The following is a 23,917-nucleotide window of genomic DNA, read 5'->3' as shown; positions in this document are numbered from 1 at the left end:
GAGAGAAATGGCTTTATTTACAAAGTAACACCTCTAAAGTTCTATTTATTATTGACAATTAAGATTTGGGCATTTGCTGTTAGGACAGAAGGCAGGCCCTATAAACATTGTTTTGGTTTAAAAAAAATACTTAGGGAAAACAAATTCTGATTATTTTGATTTTCAAGAAATGGATTAACAGTGAAACCAGAAAGGATAAATAATGGGCATCATATAGTCTTGAAAGACCCAAATCATAAAGGATGTCAGGGAATTTCATTATAGGAGTGGAAACTGAAGACCATTACCAGAATGGATTTAATGTTATGTGTTTTCAGGATCAGGGTTTCCCCTTACTATAGATTTTAACTGTTGGTATATAATTAATCTCCAAGTAGTGGTCTTTTACATTATAATGTACCCAGCCATTATGACACATATATCAGTTAGAAACTGTAAATTTAATGTTACAGAGGGTTTTTGAACATTTCTGAAGGTTTCTTAAAAATTGACTTTCTTTGTCTTAAAAATCACTTCAAATGAAAGTTTTTGACTAATGAATACATAAAATTACCTTTCATTTAATATTTTCATAATGAAAGAATAAATGAACAGATGAACATTATTTTAACCTTCTTTAAAAAAACGTTATTTTCCGTCTTTGAGGTTTTCAAATTTTAATTCTATCTTTGAAAATCAGTAACAATATTATTTAGATTACTACATAGACATTTGGTTGTATAGTGACATTTACTAAGTTAACTATTGGAAGTCAAGTTGAAATTACCTTATTATTTTAGTATTAGATTAAGATTCACATGTAGTTTCCTTCTAAATACTATGATAAACATTAATTATGTCTAACACAGAGCCTACCTAGCCCATAGTGAACATTTAGGAAAAGCTTGTAGAATGCCTCCTTCATAATATAAATCATGATAGGACTTACAGGTATTATGTAGACTATTTAGATAAGAGGTGCATATTTGTGTTTTTTATAAAAAGAAGCCTCTGGATTTCTTCATTTAGAAAAGTTTTTACTCCCATTTTAAAGACATTATAATTGAAATCTTCCCTTCCATGTATCCTTCACCAATTTTGATTTGTTGGGAAACATTTTAAATTCAGTCTTAGAGGATTGCATTATCTTCCAACTTCTTATCAGTTAAATATCCTTTGCATATTGTGGAGCTTTTAAGTTTGAAGTTCTCAAGATCTATTCTCTGTAACCAATCTTGCTTAAATATATTGCAGTTAATTTAAAAAAAAAAAAGAAATTTATTAGAGAACTCTCAGGTCTCCATGAAATTCTTTGTTACAGTGAGTGTCATCTTTGATGATGTTATTTTATGAACTACTCTTTATTAGCAATTCATAAAGTAATTCCAGGATTGACTTTCATTTCCATAGTTTAACTTGGAGAAGGATGTGTTTTGAAGTGAGTAGAAAGGGAGATGCTTTTTTTAAGTAGAGAAAAATCAACACTCATATAAGAGTACTAAAAGGCATTTTGAATTGAAGGAGAGCAGATAGTGGCTCAGTAACTGTTCAGTGCTAGTCTTGTCTTTTAGAGTAGCCATTTTTAAACTTTTAGTCTCAAGGTGTCTTCACATTCATGAACATTGAGAGTTTTTGTTTATTTGGACTCTATTATCGGTATTTACCATGTTAAAAATTAAAACTGATAAATTTGAAACATACTTAATTCATTTAGAATCAATTGTCAACCCATTATATATGTAACATGTAATATATATTTTAAACATTTTTATGTTTGTTAATCCTCACCTCAGGGTATTTTCTTTCCATTGATTTTAGAGAGTAGAAGGGCAGGAGAGAGAGATTGATTGCCTTGACCACAGGCAGGGATCGAACCTGCAACCCTTAAGTGTGTAGCTGATTTCTAACCAGTTAGCCACACTGGCCAGGGCCTTTTATTGATTTTGAGAGAGAGGGGGAGGGAGAAGCAGAGAGAGAGAGAGAGAGAGAGAGAGAGAGAGAGAAACATCAGTGATGAGAGAGAATCACTGATCAGCTACCTCCTGGATGTCCCCTCCTGGGAATTGAGCCCACAGTCCTGGGCATGTGCCCTGACTGAAAATCAAACCAGCAACCTTTCGATGCATGGATGACGCCCAACCAACTGAGCAACACCGGCCAGGGTGGCTTATAATATATTTTATGAAAGATAATGTCTAAAACAAAAAATAGACATTGAACATCTTTTGAATGCCTGACTTAATAGAAGACACCTATAATTTCATATCTGCATTTAGTCTTTTGTGAACAAAAATCTGTGCAGTCTGAGAAAACACAGTGTTCTTATGGTAGAATGAGGAGAAAAGCAGTCATCTTAGTTTTATTATGAAAATAGTTTTGATCTTGTGAAATGATCTGGGAGTCCCTCAACAGTTCTTGGACAACACTTGCAAAACTGCTGCTTTAGGGCGTATGTTGGCAACAACATCAAGCTTAACTTAGAAAACTTGTATGTTTTCAGGCCTTTTGTTTGCTTAGTTCTTAATTTTAGGTATTTTTAATGATAAATTCAATACCTGTGTATCTAATGTATTAACATGGTGACAATATTAATAACAATGCATTGTATAATTGAAATTACTAAGAGAGAACTTAAACGTTTTAATATAAAAAGATGAGTATTGTGTTAACTAGATGGGCAGAAAAACCCTTTCAAAGTGTATATGTATATCAAATCATCCCTATGTACACTTTAAATAAATTACAATTTTATTTGTTAGTTATACCTCAATAAAACTGAAAAGAAATAAAGTGGAATAAAAAGAAGTTGAACACCTGCTGTTTGTTGCACATTAGCATTTAAAAAATAACTACTACTTAATTTTCCTCCCCCCACTTTAATCTTTTTTGAGGGTGGAAGAGGGGTGGTGAAAGCTAAAGTTGCTGGTATGTGATAATAATGCTGTACCCTGGAACACATACTTGTACTAACCTAAGATTTGATAGGCAAAATCAATGCAGTGTCGTAGACACATGCTCTTCAAGGTTCTGGTTTTTGAACTTTTAACTGTTCTGCAGTTGTGCCAGAATGTAAATTAACTATCATTAAGTAAACTTTAGTTTATTTTAATTTTTTCCTTAAAGCAAGACTTTGGGCCAGGGAAACATTATTCTGATGCAAACTCCTTATCTCCTCCAGGACAGGAAACAGTTTTCAAACCATCACTGTGAAGAACACTGGTCTAAACCACTCTCTTATCTACTCTGGTTTACCTGCCTCAGATCTCTTTCTACTTCTTCAAACCAAATCAGTAATCCCATATAACCACTTGCCAAGCAAACCAAACCAAAAATTTCCAGCTATATCCATAGAACGGCTCAGTATGCTTAATAATTTAGCTATAGGGGGTAGTAGGTGATGTAGAAGAACTGAATTTTGCCTTCTGTGATTCCTGCAGCTTGGTGTAACCTGATTCTGCAAAGGAGGGGGATTGAGCATTAACTTTCCACTGATTTTAGAGGTGTAGATGCATAGGGCTGATTTCCAAATAGTTTCATTATTTAGAGACATAAACTTGAGATTATAAACAAATAACAGGATCTGCAGTATTTATTCAACCCTAAAAATTATTATGGCATTTCCAGAATTGGTGTTGATTTAGTGGAAATAATGGAATCTGCAAACCTAAATTTTGATCCTTTTTCTACCACTAATTGTTTTTAGCACCTTTGGACAACTTATAAGTTATCTCCACTTGTTTCCTCCTTGGTAAAATTAAAGCTTGAGTTCGCAAGGCATAAAAGTTCCTCTCTTCAAGCTTTAAAATTGTGTCACCCTACGCTATGGTGAACGCAGAACAAGGATAGGCTATCAAAGTATAACATTATTTCATTTTAAACTTAAAGTTTTTTTAAAAAAATAGTTAAGAAATTCATCTGAAATGTACTTGGAATTCTACCAGATTTCCTGTGGCCAGTGCTGCAGGTACTTAAACTTTCACTTTCTGAGATCAGTTCCATAAAAACTGAGCCTTTCAGTTTTTTCTAATTTCATTCTAATTTTATAGTGCCTTTAAAATAACTGCAAGAGACTGAGAATGTTCAAAAGACAGACCAGTTTTAGTTGTAGGAAAAATGTGTGATGCTGCTGATTGATTACATTATGTGAGACAAAGTTTAATAAATACTTGACCCATCTCATTTGTTTTGAAGATGAAACAAATTCATAGCCTTTAATTAGGTTTGTGTTTACATTTTTAAATCTTGTGCTTTTTTCCCCACTAAATAACAGTAAATATAAGCAGGTTGTTCTCTATTACACTGTAAATGATAACTATTGTGCCTTATGAGTTTAGAGCTAATGTGCTCTCATGCCTTCAGATCAGTTAGTTGAGAGAGTTCTCCAACCCCTTCCCCCCACCACCAATGTGACTGGATTTCAGCAATTAAAATTATGATAATGGGGAACTTTTGTAATGCTTTTCAAAAGTCAGGATGTTGTAAAGTTAACATTTTTCTTCCTGCACCTAATAAATTAGTATTTATTAATCTATTTAATTTTATATTTATTAATTTGCTTAACATATTTTATAGAGATTTTATAGAGTTTTCTATTGTTATCTTTGAAGGTTTTCATAGGCTAAGGTCTCCTAAGATACGTGTGTGTGTGTGTGTGTGTGTGTGTACATATATATATTTATATATATATATTGTTTTATATCCTAGATCAGGGTACCTTTATCTTATTAGTCTTTCCCCATATATACTTTGAAAACCATTGACATTCTTGATTTTTCATATCAAGTTATTAAACTATTAACATTTTCTAATTTTTAAAAATATTTTTAAGTCTTATGATTCTGCAGATGACTGGTCTGAGCACATTAGCTCTTCTGGGAAAAAATACTACTACAATTGTCGAACAGAAGTTTCACAGTGGGAAAAACCAAAAGAGTGGCTTGAAAGGTATTTAGCTCTTAATCTGATTTAACAGTATTTCTCATTCTTGATTCTCATTCTTGATTCTATCGGTTAACATCTTAGAACATTAAACATTATAAGTTTAGGTTTCTGATAGTGATATTTACTCTCCTGTTTAATTGCAGTGATTGGCCCATCATCTGTGTATGCCATAATTTCCTTAAAAATACTAGAACAGATTAAGCCACTGTCCACCAGGGCCTTGTGAACATTTGGTGCACTTAATTTAAAATTTTATATTAGTTCACATCTATTCATCTTTATATAATTGTAATAGAAATCTTTATAATTCTTGGTGGGACAGTATGTTCCTTCATATATGTAGAATTAATATTACAGAGTTTTGGTTGTAGGGTTAATGTCATATAAATAATTGGTATAATATTGCCACCAGTGGAAACGTTAATGTTTTGTTTACTGCATCCCATGTGCCACATCAGGAACATAATAATAAAGCTATATTCAGTTATTTTATTTTGCATATATAATTTTGTTGAACATTTGGCCAGAAGTGTTATATGTAGACTCATTGAACATGATTTAATTATTATGGGTTTATTTTTTATTTTTAGAGAACAGAGACAGAAAGAAGCAAACAAGATGGCAGTTAATAGCTTCCCAAAAGATAGGGATTACAGAAGAGAGGTGATGCAAGCAACAGCCACTAATGCATTTGCCAGTGGAAGTAAGTATTTTTTTCTTTGAAATAGTAATGATGTTTACTTCATTCCTGTGGTTCATTTATGCTACAGATCTAAATGCATAAACATTTACATATGTAAACTAAAATAAATAGGAATATATAGGGTTTCCTTTATGTTGGATCTGTTTCCCTAATCACCATTTTATTTCCTGAAAAGGGAAAGTATGCACAGTGGAATAATACACACAAGTATTCATTAATATCCTTAATGGCTGTAATGCAGTTAAGTTGGTAAAAAATAAAATAAAACTTTATTTTGTAGATTGACTTCTTTTTAAAACAGGAGCTTTCCCCTGCCCATCTACTCCCACCCCGCACGTCGAATTGTATACTATTAAACTGGGCACTGAAATCCCTTCCAGAATTCCCTGGGCTTCAATTTAATAATTGAATCAGCGCCCCACACAGATAGTGACATCAAAGTACCTATTGTTGTTTTGTCAATGAAAAACTTGTTTTGGAATTGGTTTCAGCATGACCATAAACATGCATAACATTTCCATGCATAACCTAATGTTCTTTGGAGGTCAGATTTTGTCTAAGTGGGACAATATAAGTAGCATACATTTGTTTTTAACTCAAATTTGAATTTGAGTTTGAAGCTTTTAGTAGACATACCATGTTCCCAGTGGCTTCTCTTATCTAGAATAAAATTGAAATGCCAGAGAGAGTTTTTGTGCCCTTTATTAAATTTTGAAATTCTGAGAAGAATTTCCAGGTTTGTTCTAGGAATTCTTAGACTTAAGCATTTGAATTTTCCTCCTGTAATTCAAAACAAAAAAGTAGGGGATCTATTTAGTCTCAGCAGAGGATATTAATATTTTGATGGGAATAATTATTTAAGATGAAACAGCGTAGTTCTGTGGGACTGAATGTTTAAGATATATTTCTTGGAACATTTAATTTTTTATATAGTGAAATTGTACTTAATTCTTAGAAAACAATGATTTAAAGTACTAAAGCTAGCCCTAGCCGATTTTGCTCAGTGGTTAGAGCGCCAGTGTGTAGATTGAAAGGGCCTGGGTTTGATTCTGGTCAAGGGCACATGCCTGGGTTGTGGGCTCAATCCCAGTAGGGGGCGTGCAGGAGAGAGCCAATCAATGATTCTCTCTCATCATGATGTTTCTATCTCCCTCTCCCTCCCTCTCTAAAATCAATAAAAATTGTGTCTTTTAAAAATAAAGTACTAAAGTTAGGAAATTAACAATGGTATTTTGAGATGGAAGACTTAGGATCTAGTCCCATTAAACTTAATATCTTAAATGATTGTGTCTTTTGGCAAACAATTAGAAGTGAGATTAATGCTTTAACAATACTACAATAGCACCGAGCTTGTGGGCCTCTTGAACAAATTGTGTTGTGGGGGTGTAGGTGGGTATTGAGGAAGAGTGGCAAATGGGTGTAAAAAATAATAACTTTTTTTTTTTTTTAAATTATTGAGCTAGGCTTCTCCAGAGAGGAAAAAGGATCAGAGCCTAGTATGTCTACTTTAGTCTTTCCAAAATAACCTGTCATTTAAGTCATTCCTCCTCCATTAGGATGGAGCAGTGGTTCCCAACCTTTTTTTTGGCCATGCCCTACCTAAGCATCTCTAAAATTCTGATGCCTCCCCTTAACATATAATTCTTATTCAAAAAGTGAACTCCTATGCACATGGAGGAAGCCTAAAAGGCCATTAACTTGGTCTAATAAACAAGATTCCAAAGAACATGGCATCCATGAAAGAGAAAAATAAAAGAACAAAAGGACAGTTGAAGTACTGAGGAAGAAATCACTTAAGAAATTGTTAGAAAAATAATAATATGAAATGATATGAAAAATAGCAAATAAAGCTTCAAAATATATAATAGAGAACCGAAATGCTTAAATATGTCACAATATGAGGCCCCTAGAACCATAAAAAATGCAAAAAATCCATTGCTAATAACTCATTCCCGAATTACCCCCTTAAAAATTAAATTGCCCCCCTGTGGGGCCTGTGACCCACATTGGGAACCACTGGGGTTGAGTAAGTGAAGGGGGTAATATGAGAACTGATAGAAATATTGGTGGAAGTGAAAGGGGGTAATTTGAGAACTGATAGAAATATTGATGGAAGTGAAAAAACATTTTTTCTCTTTTTAATAAACCATTTTTTAAGAAAATCAAATCTGTTGTGTTAATCCCATGACCTAGAGACATTTGGGGACATAGACTTTTTTTCTGTCTGCATAGAAATGAGTACGTACATATATCTTTTCCACCAAAAATGGAATTATATGTTCCTTTTTAAAATCCTTATTTTCAATAATATTTCAAAGATATGTTTCCCTATCAGTTTCTAATTTTGTGTTTGGTATATAGACTGCATGGTACTCTATTTTTGGATGTGCCCTCATTTATAAATAATCTTTTATATATGTATATTTAGGTGGTTTTTGCCTCTTCCTATTACTGTAAACAATGCTAAATATCTTTGCTCGATTATCTGATTACTTCCTTAGCTAATTTTCTAGAAGTGCAAATGATGGTTCAGTGAGTCTGTGTTTGTGTTGAAATATAGTCTGTATCATACTTTTTGAATTTTAAATAATGTTTGTGAAAGGGCCTTGGCTATATTGTTGCTTTTTTTTTTTCCCCCCAATTGGTCAACTGAGCTGTACTTGGTGTGTTGTAGTAATAAAGTTACTAAGACATATAAGTGTTTAACTTTCTCTATCTAGAAAATGTTGACAGAGTTTTCATATCTGACCAGTACTTTAGTGTTCATCTAGGATAAGGCTTAAAGCTTTGTAATTCCAACTGCCAATAAAAGAAGTATGTGTGTATGTATGTGTTATATGGAAAAATAGATTTTAGAGCAGTTTTTTTGTTTTGTTTTGTTTTGTTTGCAATGTAGCAAATAATGTTATCAAAACTTGGCATTGAAAATCATATGGATAAAATTTTAATTTGATATTACTGCTACTAGATTATTTTTGTCAACTTTAATATGTGCATTATAAAGTGATTGTTGGATAGTTAGAGGGACCTTAATTTGAGGTTTCTCAACAGTTAACACCAAGGACATTTAGAGTCAGGTAATTCTTTGTTGTGGGATGCTGTCCTGTGTGCGTTGTAGGATGTAGAGCACCATACTTGGCCTCTATATACTTGATGCCAGTAGCACACCTCTCTTCTCCCCAATTGTGACAACCAAAAATGTCTCCCGACATTTGCTAAATATGCTTGTTGTGGGGGATGTGAAAGTAGAGTCCCTGCTTTAACTCTTCTGTAGAGTTGTAATAGAAAACTGTTGCAGCTATATCTTTCTCAGTTCCTGTAATCCTGCTGCTGGGTGTTTTTTTTTTTTTGGTTTTTTTTTTCCCAAAGCTTACAAATGTTAGAAGAAAATATCTTTAATTTTCAACTGAATGTATTTACTTTGACTATTATAATCATACAGAACTAAAAGGTATTTTTCTTGGTCTATGAAATAAAAGTTCTAGGTAATCAAGTGACAGGATTGGTGGGAATTGGGCATGGTATTATTTCTGATATGTCTGTCCCTAAAAGTTTCTATTGTAGTAGTATTCTTTTCAGGAAGACACTCTAGAATAAAACTTTTTTTAAAATTTTATATGCATGCAAGTTGATAGATTGAAGTTTTTTGGCAGTACCTTCTATTATGGTCCAACATGTAGGAGTTGTGCACTGATGAGTTGAAAACTGACTTGTAGTTTCAAGCATACTTCCTTCTTTGTGCTGTCTTAGTCTCTAGACTTGGAGGAACTGTGAATTGGAAAAAAGAATACAGTATTCAACAGGGAGGGCATCCTCTGGTAATATTATCATTACATAGAATGTGCTTAAATCTTAAAATGTTTCTCTACTTGGAAACATAGTAAAACATACTGTTTTAATTCTTTAGTTACTGATGAGACTGTTGTAATGTAGGCTACAGGTTTTTTGATAAATACAAAATTTGTTATCATGATTGTTGAATTTTTCCTTCTTTTGTACTCTTTGTGGAGGCAAAAGTACTTCTGAATTTAAAATATTTTTGTGGCTTTAAATTGGAAGAGGATTTGTTTTGAAAGTAATAATAGCAAGTGGGGTTTTTTTGTTGTTTTTTTTTTTTCTATGCTGTGGATGTAGGACTTCTATTTTCAGATAGCATTCATTATAACTTGATTTTATAACTACTTCTGGTATTTGTTTGCATTAATAAAATATGTTCGTTGTTAATTCGATCATCACAAAATAGGTCATTTAAGCCCTAGCACAAACTACTTTAGAGCCCACAAATTAGCTACTTTCGTCTTCAGAAAGATCAGGCTACTAAAGCTTAATCATGTGGACAATTAAGTTAATTATTAGAACCAAAGGTCTATATTTTAAAAGACTGGACCATTTACTTTTTTAATTATTAAAATTTTTAAAATTATTTTACCAGAGTATTTTTAATGTTTTGTTTGAACAACTGTGGTTCTAAAGAATACCCAAAGAGTTGTAGCCCACTTGAAATCTTGAGTATAGATTAGTATTTATAGTTGAGCTAAAATTTTTCTAGCATTTAGACATTTAATATGCTAAAACTGCAGACATTAACTGGGCTTGCAGTTTTATTAAAAGTACAAGTATGTTGCTAAATTAGCTGATGTTCAAGACAGGATTCTAACATAATCTTTTTTCTTCCCCCTTCCATCACCGTCATTCCAACATCTCTTTTTTCGAACTGTGAACTAAAGTGGAAGACAAGCATTCCAGTGATGCCAGTAGTTTGCTCCCACAGAATATTTTGTCTCAAACAAGCAGACACAATGACAGAGACTACAGACTGCCAAGAGCAGAGACTCACAGTAGTTCTACGCCAGTACAGCACCCCATCAAACCAGTGGTTCATCCAACTGCTACCCCAAGCACTGTTCCTTCTAGTCAATTTATGCTACAGTCTGATCACCAGCCAAAGAAATCATTTGATGCTAATGGAGCATCTACTTTATCAAAACTGCCTACACCCACATCTTCTGTCCCTGCACAGAAAACAGAAAGAAAAGGTATGCCATTATTACTAGATGTGCTGCACGTTGAACTATATATAGTTTCTGAATTTCTGATTATATTACATTATTTCCATTAGCTTAAATAAGACTTAATTATAAACTCTTTTTAAGTCTTTTAGAATGTTACTGCATAGATATATAGGTCTAGAGTTAGCCATATTAGTTTTTTCTTTTAATTTTTAATTATGAAGCCTCATAACTGGTTTTGTTTTTTTTTTGGGTTTTTTTTTTTGCCATTTACACTTTAAAGTCCAGTACTTAATTTATAATACTTAGTAATGGTTTAAATAACTTATCAAAGCCAAGTGACTGTCCCTTCATATTTGTGTAATTTTTTTTGGTGCTAATTGTCTTGATGAGTTAGTTTATAAATTGCCCCAATTTTCTATTAATTAAAATTTAAATATGAATAGAGACAAGTTTTAAAACTTGCCATTTTTATACAATATCAGCTATTGATTTCAGTTTGTGAATTAGAAAACTGAGTCATGGGCCACAAGATAAGGAGTTTTATTGTTTGAAGAGAAGTAGTTAAACTTTGCAACCCAAACTGTGTTTATCCAACTTAATGCTGAAGCCATACCATGTTCAAAAAAGTGACAACTACTTAGGAGGTGACACAAAAACAAAAGGAGGGCATAGTTGCCTAACTACTCACAGTGCTAAACTTATGCTCCATAGTAAGTTTTAAGAAACTTAAGGAAATGGCCTTGGCTGGTGTTGCTAAATGGTTAGAGCATCGGCCCTCACACTGAAGGGTCACTGGTTCAGTTCTCTTAGGAGCATGTACCTCGGTTGCGAGTTCTATCCCTGGCCCTATCGTGGGAGTCAGGCAACCAATTGATGTGTCTCTTTCACATTGATGTTCTTCCCTCTCTTCCACTCTTCCCTTACCCCCTTCCTTCGTCCCTCTCTCCCTTCCACTCTCTCTAAAATTCAATGGAAAAAATAACCTTGGGTGGAGACTTTAAAAAAAAAAAAGAAACTAAGGAAATGAAAAGGCAATAATTGAGGGTAGACCCATTAGGAGGCGAATTAGCTGATTAGTATTAATAAATGTCAAGGAACTTTTAAATGTCTTGAGGGTTTAGCAGATGAGGTCCAGCCACACATGGACCTTAGGCCACATTTGAGCTGATCTCTCCCTGACTCCTACCCCATGCATAATCTTTTTCCCTTCTAGAGTCCAACTTGAGGGCCAAGGGTAGGTGTGCAAGTCATATTTACCCTGATGCAGAATTAAATATACAGAGAGAATTCTTGAAAAATGAAAACTGAATTTACTTTCTAATGGATGTTATGGTTTTTCAGTTCTTAAAAAGTCTGTCTCATTTTTTACCTTTCATACAGTTTGTTTGTTTGTTTGTTTTAATCTCCACCCAAGGACATGTTTTTATTGATTTTAGAGAGAGGGGAGGGGGGGGGGAGAAACATTGATGTAAAAGAGACACATCAATCAGTTGCCTCCGACCTGCCCTGACTGGGGATCAAACCTGCAACCTGGGTATGTGCCCTGACTGGAAATCAAACCCACGATCTTTCAGTGCATAGGACGAAGCTCCAACCACCTGAGCCACACCAGCCTGGGCTACCTCTTGTTCTTTTAATACTTTTTAGCTTTTACCTCCTTTTGATATTCCTTTCTTCCCTATCTTCTGGGATATTGCTACTCTTAAATTTCCTTTTTCTGTTATCTTCTTGCCTCTTAAATAACAGTAGCATTCAGTGTGTGTGTGTGTGTGTGTGTGTGTGTGTTTGCTCAACATATTCTCTTTTGCTGGGCAATCATTCTTATATCACATAATGCTTTTCTTCTATAAGCACTTGATATTTGTTACGTCTCAGAATACAGTGTGTCCCAAATTCCTCTCTTTTCCCACAATTTATTCTTAGGTCCTCAGTAAGTGACAACACTTACCCCCAATTATTCCTTGTTCTTCAACATTTCTAGCTCAGCTCCTCCTACCCATCCATCAACAAATCTTGGATTCTTCCTCCTATATCTTATTTGCATATATTCTTCTTGTTTATGCATCTGCCATTATTGAAACTCGGGTCATCCCTCCTGAACTAACCTGACTACTGCTCTGCTTGCTTTTACCCAGTTTGTCCACTTTTAGTTTGGATTGTATCACTTTCTTGTTTTAAATTTTCTAATAGTTTCCCATTATCTAAAGGATAAAGTTCATACTTCATAGTAAGGTTAAAACAAGTACTTGACAATCTGGTTGCAGTCTGTCTTAGTAGCTTGACCTCCAACAGACCACTTTCACATTTCCTATATTTCATCTGTTGCAAATTTGTACATTTCTTAGGGCATGTTATATTCTTTCATGTTTTGAGCCTTTGCTGAAAAGAAAGACATATTTCTTTTATTCCCATTCTGTTGCACTCAATACCTTTTGTTTAAGAGCTAGCTCTAATGTCCTTTGCTTCTCAGCATTAGTTAACCTCTCCCAATCTGTGTTTCGCAAACACTTTGTACTTTTGTTTATTATAGCATTTATCACATAATTTTAGTTCCTTCAATTAGACTGTATCCTTTTTAGGGTTAGACGTTATGTTTTACTGTATTTGTACTTGGTTCACTTTCTATCTATCCATGCTTCAAGCACCATTTCTGACAAACCTAACAATTAAAAATTAATAATGTACCACATTTGGTGCTAGGTGTTTTATATACATTTTAATTTATTTCTTAAAACAACATCTTGAGGGAGAAGATATTTTCTCTTATTAGATATGAAAAGCCTGAATATTGCCACAGTATGAACACATGGTGTTAGTGGCAGCTTCTCCAAAATTCATGTTGTTTTCATAAAACCATAATGAAAGACCCATAAAGTCTATATTAACTTAGACTTCTGTAATTTAATAATTTTATTGAACTTATAGGAAGAAACTCAATTACCTTGGAATTGCCTATTTATATAGGGAAAATTGTATATTCTTTCCAAGTACTTCTCCTTGCATGTGAACTGAAGACAATATTGTTTCCTTAAATAAGAAATTGGATTTTTTTTAGATTGCTTTTCATTTTGTCTAAATTTGTGAAGCACCCATTAATTTGAAAAAATTTTCCCCCTCAGTGGATACATGGTTATTTAAATTCAACTTCCTATTGACTCTTCTTATCAATGTAGTGATTTCCTTGTTTGGATTTTCCTTAACAATTTATATGAAGAGGTTGATGGTTCAAATAAAAGTGGTCTCTTGATCTTAAGTGCTAATAGGGTAGCTAAGCTGTATTAAATAATACAAGAGCAGGATCTTTCTTAACCACTGATCTATCCATAATGCTTGGCAAATGTAGGTAGTAAATATTTGTTGTAGAGGGAGAAATAACTGTAAGAATGGTAATGAGTGTGTTGAGGATTGGGGGAAACACCTGCACATTGGTCATGATTTAAAAAATGTGTTTGGAGGAAGAGTGTTATATGTGTTGTGCATCTGATTAAATGAAACAGCAGTAGATTTAGATTCCTTTAAAGCCAGTGTGTCTCTTGAGAAAAAGATAAATCAAAATCTACCTTTGCCTAAAGGAACAAGTGTGAAAAAGCTGTGAAACTACAGTTTTTGTAGAGAATAATTTTTGTGTTGGGTAGGGTGAAACAAGACGGAGGTCAGATACAACTTTCAGGTTTATATCTGTTAGGGGAACATTTGAATATCTATTGGCAAGATTAATATTGGACAACCATATAATAAACAAACTCTGATGTGCTGAAATATCTAAAACTGATTTTTGTCAGTTGGCACCCCATTGTCCATTCTATAAACTGGGCCTCACTCCACCCTCCCTTCCAGATTTGTGAAATGACAAAATAGGCAGAAAACAAGGGTTCTTATTCTTTGTTTTGGTCACATAAGTGTCAGAGTTAGAAGAGTTTAATTATCTTCATTAACAAGTTTCTTATAATTTACTAGAGACCCGTTGCACGAAATTCGTGCACGGGGAGGCGGGGGTCCCTCAGCCCAGCCTGTACCCTCTCCAATCTGGGACCCCTCGAGGGATGTCTGACTGCCCGTTTAGACTGCCGGTGGGATCGGTCCTAAACGGGCAGTTGGACATCCCTCTCACAATCCAGGGCTGCTAGCTCCCAACTGCTCGCCTGCCTGCCTTTCTGATTGCCCCTAACTGCTTCTCCCTGCCAGCCTGATCACCCCCTAACCACTCCCCTGCCAGCCTGATTGATGTCTAACTGCCCTCCCCTGCCAGCCTGTTTGCCCCCAACTTCCCTCCTCTGCCGGCCTGGTCACCCCTAACTGCCCTCCCCTGCTGGCCATCTTGTGGTGGCCATCTTGTGTCCATATGGGGCAGCCATCTTGTGTGTTGGAGTGATGGTCAATCTGCATATTACTTTTATTAGATAGGATTAGCATAAATAACTTTGAAAGGTAAACGGAGTGGCCACAGAAGCAGACCTATGCAGTAACTTCAAGCTGGCTCTTAGAAGATGCTATTATTCATTCACATAGATACTTGTTGGTTCCATAGTTTTCATCTAATGGGAGGGATGATTATTCATTCATTAAAACTTTTTAATAGAGATATTCTTGACTTTAGACATGTCATTTGCTCAAGGATCCTGTAACTGGTTTCCATATTATCTATAATAATAAAGGCATAATATGCTAATTAGACTGGACGTCCTTCCGGATGAAGCCAGGGCTGTGAGGAAAGCCCGAGTCCTGGGTGCCTGTCGGCGGCTGGAGGAAAGCCCGGGTCCCAGGTGCCAGAGGGAAGCCGGTGCCGGGGGAAGGAAGGCCTACTCTTGCACGAATTTTGTGCATCGGGCCTCTAGTTTATCAATAGGCTTTTCTCACAAAACTGTAAAAGGTATCTATCCTCAGAGTAAATAAATATTAAAATTAGAAATAAAGGATGTTTCTTTTTTGTTACTTAATTTTGTATGGTGTGATATGTATTAATTTTTCTACTATTTTGGATTAAAGAACAACAGTGAAGAATTTTCAAGCCTTTGTTAATTTTTCAAATCTGTGGATAGATTTAGCAGCACCAAAATAAATTTGAAAACAACTCACACCTTCTCCAACTCCTGTCACTGAAAGCAAAAGAAAATCACAGTAGAAATAATAAGAAGAGTAAGGATCATTTCAGAGGGATGTGGTTACTAATTCGTGCAGAAAGTAAAGGAAGTTCATGCAGGAAGTTAACATATAGAGTTTGTTTTGTTCCAAACATTATCAAGATGCCTCTAAGATGTATATTTACTGAATTGAACCTTAAAATGATTTGAAGAAAACTGCTACTATGGTTTCTAATTGCCCCATAAAATGTAATAACTGACAGCTGGTTTTCAAAAAGAAAATCAAGTTTCTTTATGCTTGTCTACAGGCATGGGCAAAAGTAGGTTTATGATTGTTCATATGGAAAATAATATAATTCTATATATATAAGAGCCTAAGTGACCTGCTGGCCAGTAGCTATAATGCGCACTGACCACCAGGGGGCAGACGCTCAATGCAGGAGCTGCCAAGCAACAGCAACTTTGCAGATACCCTCTTGCACTCCAGAACCCCTCGGGATGTCAGACTGCCGGTTTGGGCCCGGTCCCCGCAGGCCAGGCCGAGGGACCCCACCTGTGGAGGGACCCCGCTCACTCTACAGACGCCCTTCGAGCCCCAGCGCCGCCCCAGGTGCAGCTGGCCAGGTAGTGACCGCGGGAGGTTGGCTCCAGGGCGTATCCACTCACCTATTCCCGCCTCACCAGCCACCTTCTAATTAATTTACTTTCAATGTGCACAAGTCCGTGCACCAAGCCTCTAGTAATAAATAATAATACAAGAATACACACTCTTTGTGTACTCGCAACTGTAGACCTACTTTTGCCTACCCGTTTGTATCCAAAACAGTGAAGCTTAATGTCATAGGCAGTCTGCTAGACTTATACACCCTCCTTTAAAATATTTCTCTTCAAAAATTAAAATGTCTTATACTTTCTAACTTGATCATAACTGAACAATACATCCTGAGGTTTATATTTTAGAGAGCTATTGCTCTTAGTTCTTTTGACCATTACAGTAGCATCATAAAAAGGCTGGTAGAGGAGTTCATTTTCAATAAGCTTGTTAATAATACCCTTTTTTTTTCTGAGCTAGGAAGAGAAAAAAATTAGTTCCTAGAATTTGAAATGAAGATTTAGTTTCTGGTAGCAGTGTAAACATTCAAATACAGTGTGCCTGAAACATATATATCACAGTAGCAGTCTTAAATCAGTAATATAATATACATGTGAGCTTTTAAATTTTCAAGAAATGTGTATGTAAGGGAAATTAAAGATGCTTTAGTAATTTCTGTTTCCTAATTAAAGTGATTTTATTGCCTGGCTGGCATGGCTCAGTGGTTGATCGTCGACCTATGAACCAGGAGGTCATGGTTTGATTCCCGGTCAGGGCACATGCCTAGGTTGCGGGCTCAATCTCAGTGTGGGGTGTGCATGAGGCAGCCAGTTAATGATTCTCTCTCATCATTGATGTTTCTGTCTCTATCCTTCTCCCTTCCTCTCTGAAATCAATAAAAATACATTTTTTAAAAAAAGAGTGATTCTATTGCTTGAGTACATAGACATTTTATGCAATCAGAGTAGCGGTTGTGGATGACATATTTCCAATTGGGAGGAGGACTCGTTTGGCCTTACAATATTGAGCCAAACAGTGACTACTGCTCTCAGTCAGTCAAATGGAATTTAGCATCCTTATCCTTTTTATTCCTCTTAAGATGTTTTCCAACAGCAACAGCTTTCTTAATTAAATGGTAGAGATCCTCAGGAAGATCAGGAACAAGTCCTTTGGACTTAAGAATTTCCAAGATCTTATTGCCTGTCACAAAACGTACTTGTGCAGTGTCTTGTAAGTTTCTCAGGATCACACTGATTTCTGAGGGAGTCAGGCCTTTCTTGGCCTGTTTGTAGATCTGCTCCTTCACGTTGTCAGACATTAATTTCAGCCAGGTGGGAACACTGTGGTGGTAGGGCAGAACAGACTGGGACAGGCCCTTGCCTGAGTGTGTGTGACCAATGATGGTAGTGAAAAGGAGTATAAATTTTCATATTTAGTCTTTAGACCAATATTAGACTACGTATAAACATCTTGATAGCCCAGTCTTAATGTTGTTACCCATAATAAGGTCTCTGTTTCTTTCTTTTTTATTTTTTTTATTTTTTTTATTGAGGTATTATATGTGTACATATCTTACCATTACCCCCCACCACCACCACCCCACACCCATAGATGCCCTCACCCCCCAGAGTTTTGCGTCCATTGTTTATGCTTATATGCATGCATACAAGTCCTTCGTTTGATTTCTTATCTCCCCCACCTAGGTCTCTGTTTCTAATGCTCTTTTTTGTCCATGAAAGTCACAGTATTAGTAAAATTCCATGAAAATACCAGTTTGTGTTCATTTTCCTGATGGTGGACATTTGTTTGTTTCTAGTTTTGTACTAAAATAAAACAAACAGCACTAGCTGGTTTGGCTCAGTGGATAGAGTGTTGGACTGTCCCAGATTCAATTCCGGTCAAGGGCACATGCCAGGGTTGGGGGCTTGATCCCCAGTTGGGGGTGTGCAGGAGGCAGCCCATCAATGATTCTCTCTCATCATTGATGTTTCTGTCTCTCTCCTTCTCCCTTCCTCTCAGAAATCAATAAAAATATATTTAAAAGATAAAATAAAACAAACATAACACTGATAAAAATTGTTGAATGTGCCCAGCCTGCATGGCTCAGTGGTTGAGTGTTGACCTATGAACCAGGAGGTCACATTTCGATTCCCAATCAGGATACATGCCTGGGTTGCAGGCGGCTCCATGGCATGCAGCTGATCAATGATTCTTTCTCATCAATGAGGTTTCTATCTCTCTCTCCCTCTCCCTTCCTCTCTGAAATAAATAAATACTATATTTTTAAAAAATTGTTGAATGTTTCTCCTGGTTTATATAGTTTCTAAACTAAGGTATATACCTGTGAGGGATTGGTGGGTCACAAAGTGTGTGTACAGCTCCAGTTTTTCTAGATAATGCCTAATTGTAATTTTCCAATGTGGTTATGTCAGTTTAGTCTCCACCAGAAATGTGAAGTGTTCTGTTACTCTTTGCCAACATTTGTCAGGCTTTTAAATTTTTGTCAATCTGATGAACTTAAAAGGATACCCTGTTGCTTTTAATTTTCCTTTTCCTGATTATCAATGAAGTTTAGCATCTTTTGCAGTTTTTTTAATAAAGCTGTGAAATGTCATTTTGTGTCTTGTTTTATTTTATATTGTGTACTTTGTCCTTTTTGATCTATAATAGTTCCTTAAAATATTTTGGTTACTAATACTTGTGATGTAATTGTTTTTGCTTTTTGTAAGTTTCTGCATCCTGTTGTCAAATATATCTTCCTATATTTTCTCTACTATTAAATACTTAAATATACATACAGAAGTTTAAGTTAACCTTAATTTGGTTTTGTTTTAAATGTAAGTTTTTATATCTGGCAAGGCAGGCCACAAGTTGTGTTCTTTATCATAATCTTAGCCCATTCTGGGGTTGCTCACCATAGTACCTGTCCTGATTTGTATTAAGACCATTGTTATATTTAGGTAGGTTGTTATTTTGGTATAGATATTTTCACCTTTAATTATTTTATCAGACATATAACATTAACTCCTAGAGCAGTGATGGGCAACCTTTTGAGCTTGGTGTGTCAAACTTTGCCAAAAAACTGAGCATAACTCGGGTAGTGTGTCACTTTGAGGAAAAAACATTATTTCGCAAATGTTTTATCCTTGGCATGCAGCCGCCGAGGCCGCGTGTCATCAGAAATGGCTACGCGTGTCAGTGCTGACACGCGTGTCATAGGTTCGCCATCACTGTCCTAGAGAATTGTCCCTTTATCCTAATGGAAGGTTCCATGAATGTGTAGTTAATATACAAAAGTGTTCAGGACAGCATTACTAATAAACAGTGTGGTACTTTTAGAATCAGACATGGATATGGTTGAATCATTGCTTAACCAAGGTTTTGTGACTTCAAGCAAGCTATATAATCTTTCGATTTTTTTCACCAATGAAACCAGGACATAAAAATGCATACCTCATTATTCTAGTCAATTATGTTACTGAACCTTTTCGTGTGCTAACTTGTAAAGATTAAATGACATTATTTGGGTTGGATGCCTGGCACATGGAAGTTATTCGATACCGGTTCCAGTTTCCTCTATTCAAGTAATTCTTGCAGCCTTATTATCTCCTGTTTATTTAGAATCTACATCAGGAGACAAATCTGTATCACATTCTTGCACAACTCCTTCCACGTCGTCTTCTGGACTGAATCCCACGTCTGCACCTCCAACATCTGCTTCAGCAATCCCTGTTTCTCCTGTTCCACAATCACCAATACCTCCATTACTTCAGGATCCAAATCTTCTTAGACAGTTGCTTCCTGCTTTGCAAGCTACGCTGCAACTTAATAATTCTAATGTGGACATATCCAAAATAAATGAAGGTAAATTTTCATGCTAATAATTTTTAAAAACCCACTTGCATTGTGTAAAATTCTATCATTAGTAAAATTCCCATTTTAGGAATGGTCTTTATTTCATTTTGAATTTACATTTGCACTTTGTTATTTGGAATTTTTACCTGCCATAGTTTAATGCCTTTGGTATTGTAATTGAATTAGCAATTGGATTTTCTGTGTATTTTTCAAGACTTACCATATACCTAGTAGTTTCTAGAGATAAGTTGTTCTGTCTTCTTAATGTATATGGTGAATTTTATTTTATTTTTTAAGTAAAAACAAACTAAAGAGCACATGCTAAAATTATATTAAAACTAGAGGCCTGGTGCACCTGTGGGTCACTCGGCCTGGCCTGTGGGATGGGGCCAAAACCAGCTCTCTGACATCTCCCAAGGGGTCCTGGATTGCGAGAGGGCACAGGCCAGGCCGGGGAGGGATATGGGAAGTTTGGCCAGCCAAGGAGGGACCGCGGGAGGGCTCCAGGGCATGTCCAGCCCGTCTCGCTCAGTCCCAACTGGTTGGACCCCAGCAGCAAGCTAACCTACCTACCTGTCGACTGCTGCGCCCTGGTGGTCAGTGCACATCATAGCGAGCAGTTGATCAGCCTTAGCATATCATTAGCAATTATGCTTCGATTGGTTGAACAGACGACCAGACACTTAGTATATTAGGCTTTTGTTATATAGGATACTTGATTTCCTAATTTATTTTTTTAAAAAAACCCTCCTGTATATCTGTATAATAATCTATATAATAAAAGGCTAATATGCAAATAGACCGAACAGTAGAACAACCGGTCACTGTGATGCGCACTAACCACCAGGGGACAGATGCTCTACGCAGGAGCTGATTAAATTTCTTGTCCTCTGCCTCAGATCATTTCATATCTCTAGACCCATTATATTACTCTTACTAGAGGCCCGGTGCATGAAATTCATGCACGGGGGGTAGGGGGTGTCCCTCAGCCCAGCCTGCACCCTCCAATCTGGGATCCCTCTCACAATCCAGGACTGCGGGCTCCCAACCGCTTGCCTGCCTGATTGCCCCTAACCACTTCTGCCTGCCAGCCTGATCACCCCCTAACCCTGCCAACCTGATCAACGCCTAACTGCTCCCCTGCCCGCCCAATTGCCCCTAACTGCCCTCCCCTGCCGGCCCGAATTGCCCCTAACTGTCCTCCCCTGACGGCCCAATTGCTCCGAACTGCCCTCCCCTGCCAGCCTAGTCACCCCTAACTGCCCTCCCCTGCAGGCCTTCCCCTCCCCCAACTGCCCTCCCCTGCAGGCCTTCCCCTCCCCCAACTGCCCTCCCCTGCAGACCTGATCCCTCCCAACTGCCCTCCCTTGCAGGCCTGGTTTCCCCCAACTGCCCTCCCCTGCTGGCCCGGTCACCCCTAACTTCTCTCCCCTTCTGGCCTGGTCACCCCCAACTGCCCTCCCCTGCAGGCCTGGTCGCCCCTAACTGCCCTGCCAGCCTGATTGCCCCTAACTCTCCTCCCCTGATGGCCCAATTGCTCCTAACTGCCCTCACCTGCCAGCCTAGTCACCCCTAACTGCCCTCCCTTGCAGGCCTGGTCCCTTCTAACTGCCCTCCCCTGCTGGCCATCTTGTGTCCACATGGGGGTGGACATATTTGACCTCATGGGGACAGCCATCTTGTGTGTTGGAGTGACAGTCAATTTGCATATTAGGCTTTTATTATGTAGGATGTAATAGACTTTTATTTTGAGAGTTCTGATTTGAAACATTCCAGTTTTGTCTTAGTTCTTTAATTTTCAAGTTGTTACTATTGCTTCTGTTTTATTTGAATTTACGATACAATATGTTTTTAGTTCTTACAGCAGCTGTGACACAAGCATCGTTGCAGTCTATAATTCATAAGTTTCTTACTGCTGGACCATCAGCTTTCAACATAACTTCTCTGATTTCTCAAGCTGCTCAGCTCTCTACACAAGGTATTCATATTCTTAGATATTATTAGCATTTTTTTTAGCCTTTGAGCTGATTTACTACAATAATGGTTTTGTTTTATGCTTGATTTTTTTTTCCATCACTATATTATAGAGTAGTATTTTTATTTACTCTTTTAGATGAAACAAGATTTGACATCTAATAATTGCTATCAAATCTATAAAATAGTGTATATTTCATGCTGAATTTATGTTGCTGATGAGATATTTTTATTCCAAAGCTGAAAGTAAATTATTATATGCCCTCAATTTTTGTGAAATGTTGAGTGTATCTTAAGAGTTGAAGTTTAGTTCAGGTTCCTGTTAGATGTTTTCTACTATGGATACAGAAATGCTCAAGTCCTGCCTTTAAGTAGCTATCTCTCTTCCCGATGAAGTTGGGTGTTTTTTTTTTAATCCTTACCTGAAGATATTTTTTCAATGATTTTTAGAGAGAGTGGAAGAGAAAGGGAAAGACAGAAATATCAATGTGAGAAACACATTGATTGGTTGCCTCCTCCACACCCCCTGACAAGGGAGAAGCCTGAACCAAAGTACGTGCCCTAGACTGGATTCAAACCCGGGACCTTTCGGTCCTCAGGCCGATGCTCTATCCACTGAGCCAAACAGGCTTAGAGCCTCCATGACGTTTTTTTGTTTTGTTTTTTTTAAAATATATTTTATTGATTTTTTACAGAGAGGAAGAGAGTTAGAAACATCGATGAGAGAGAAACACCGATCAGCTGCCTCCTGCACACCCCCCCATTGGGGATGTGCCCGCAACCAAGATATATGCCCTTGACCGGACCCGAACCTGGGACCCTTGAGTCCGCAGGCTGACGCTCTATCCACTGAGCCAGACCGGTCAGGGCTCCATGACGTTTTTTAATGGAAAGAGATAAATACAGGAACAAAAGAGAAATAAAAGGGTCACTTTGACTTCTCCCCCATCCCCAATTCAAAAAGCTAGTAAATTGAGCAGGAATGACTGGTCTAAAATTGAAGTATAATAGTGGAAAGACTTTTACAATGGTCTAGTTAGCCTCGTGAAGCAGGAGACTAAGGGGAAAACTGACCCTTAATGTAAAATAAGAAATAAGAATGGTGAGGATGCCTTACATGTGCGAATAGGTCCAGCCTTACCTTCTTGCTCTAGCCTTAAAAAGAGAGGGCCACACTGGGTGTGTGCTTAATCTGTAACACACAGCTCATTTAGTCAATGTGGCCCCCAGTGGGTATCTCACAGTCTGACTTTTTCAGATGAGTGTTTTCTGGCGGGGTAGCGGAGGTGGGGGGAGGAGGGGCAGGTAGAGAGGTGCAGAGTTCTCCTCCAAACATGTGTTTTTATTTATTTGAACTTAACTGCTTCATTCTTTTGCAGCCCAGCCATCTAATCAGTCTCCAATGTCTTTAACGTCTGATGCATCATCCCCAAGATCCTATGTGTCTCCAAGAATAAGCACACCTCAAACTAACACAGTCCCTATCAAACCTTTGATTAGTACTCCTCCTGTTTCATCACAACCAAAGGTATGTCGCCTTTGAGGGAAATTTAGAAAAGAAACTTGGAAAAGCAAGTTTAATAATGTTTTAGAATCTATTATAGAAAAAGCACTGGGTGAATGAAGTGGAGTGAATGACAGGTAAGTACAAATAGATGCAGGTTAGAATCAGTTCATTGATGGATGGAGAAGGAAATTGCATCTGTGCTACTTTTATGCACTGATACTTCTCTTTTACTGGCTTTGGGATTTGTGACATGGAGAGCAGGATAAAGAAGGG

General features: G+C 36.8%; 1 protein-coding gene across 8 annotated transcripts in view; it reads left to right on the top strand.

Annotated features, from left to right (window-relative positions):
- WAC (WW domain containing adaptor with coiled-coil) overlaps positions 1–23,917 on the top strand; it is a 92,483-nt gene that overhangs the window by 51,731 nt on the left and 16,835 nt on the right. For 6 of the 8 annotated variants that reach the window (XM_079769864.1, XM_079769862.1, XM_079769860.1 and 3 more), the window contains exons 5-10: positions 4,808–4,923; positions 5,511–5,623; positions 10,351–10,659; positions 19,930–20,172; positions 22,019–22,141; positions 23,517–23,665. In XM_079769864.1, coding sequence (XP_079625990.1) covers positions 4,808–4,923; positions 5,511–5,623; positions 10,351–10,659; positions 19,930–20,172; positions 22,019–22,141; positions 23,517–23,665 — 1,053 coding nt within the window. The remainder of the gene's footprint in view (positions 1–4,807; positions 4,924–5,510; positions 5,624–10,350; positions 10,660–19,929; positions 20,173–22,018; positions 22,142–23,516; positions 23,666–23,917) is intronic. The other 2 variants (XM_079769866.1, XM_079769865.1) reach the window with 1 other exon arrangement.

Source organism: Cnephaeus nilssonii (genome assembly GCF_951640355.1).
Source record: "Cnephaeus nilssonii genome assembly, chromosome: 4".
In the NCBI taxonomy this organism is placed as follows: domain Eukaryota; kingdom Metazoa; phylum Chordata; class Mammalia; order Chiroptera; family Vespertilionidae; genus Cnephaeus; species Cnephaeus nilssonii.
Note: the sequence above shows the minus strand (reverse complement) of the source record. Positions and strands in the feature narration are given on the sequence as shown.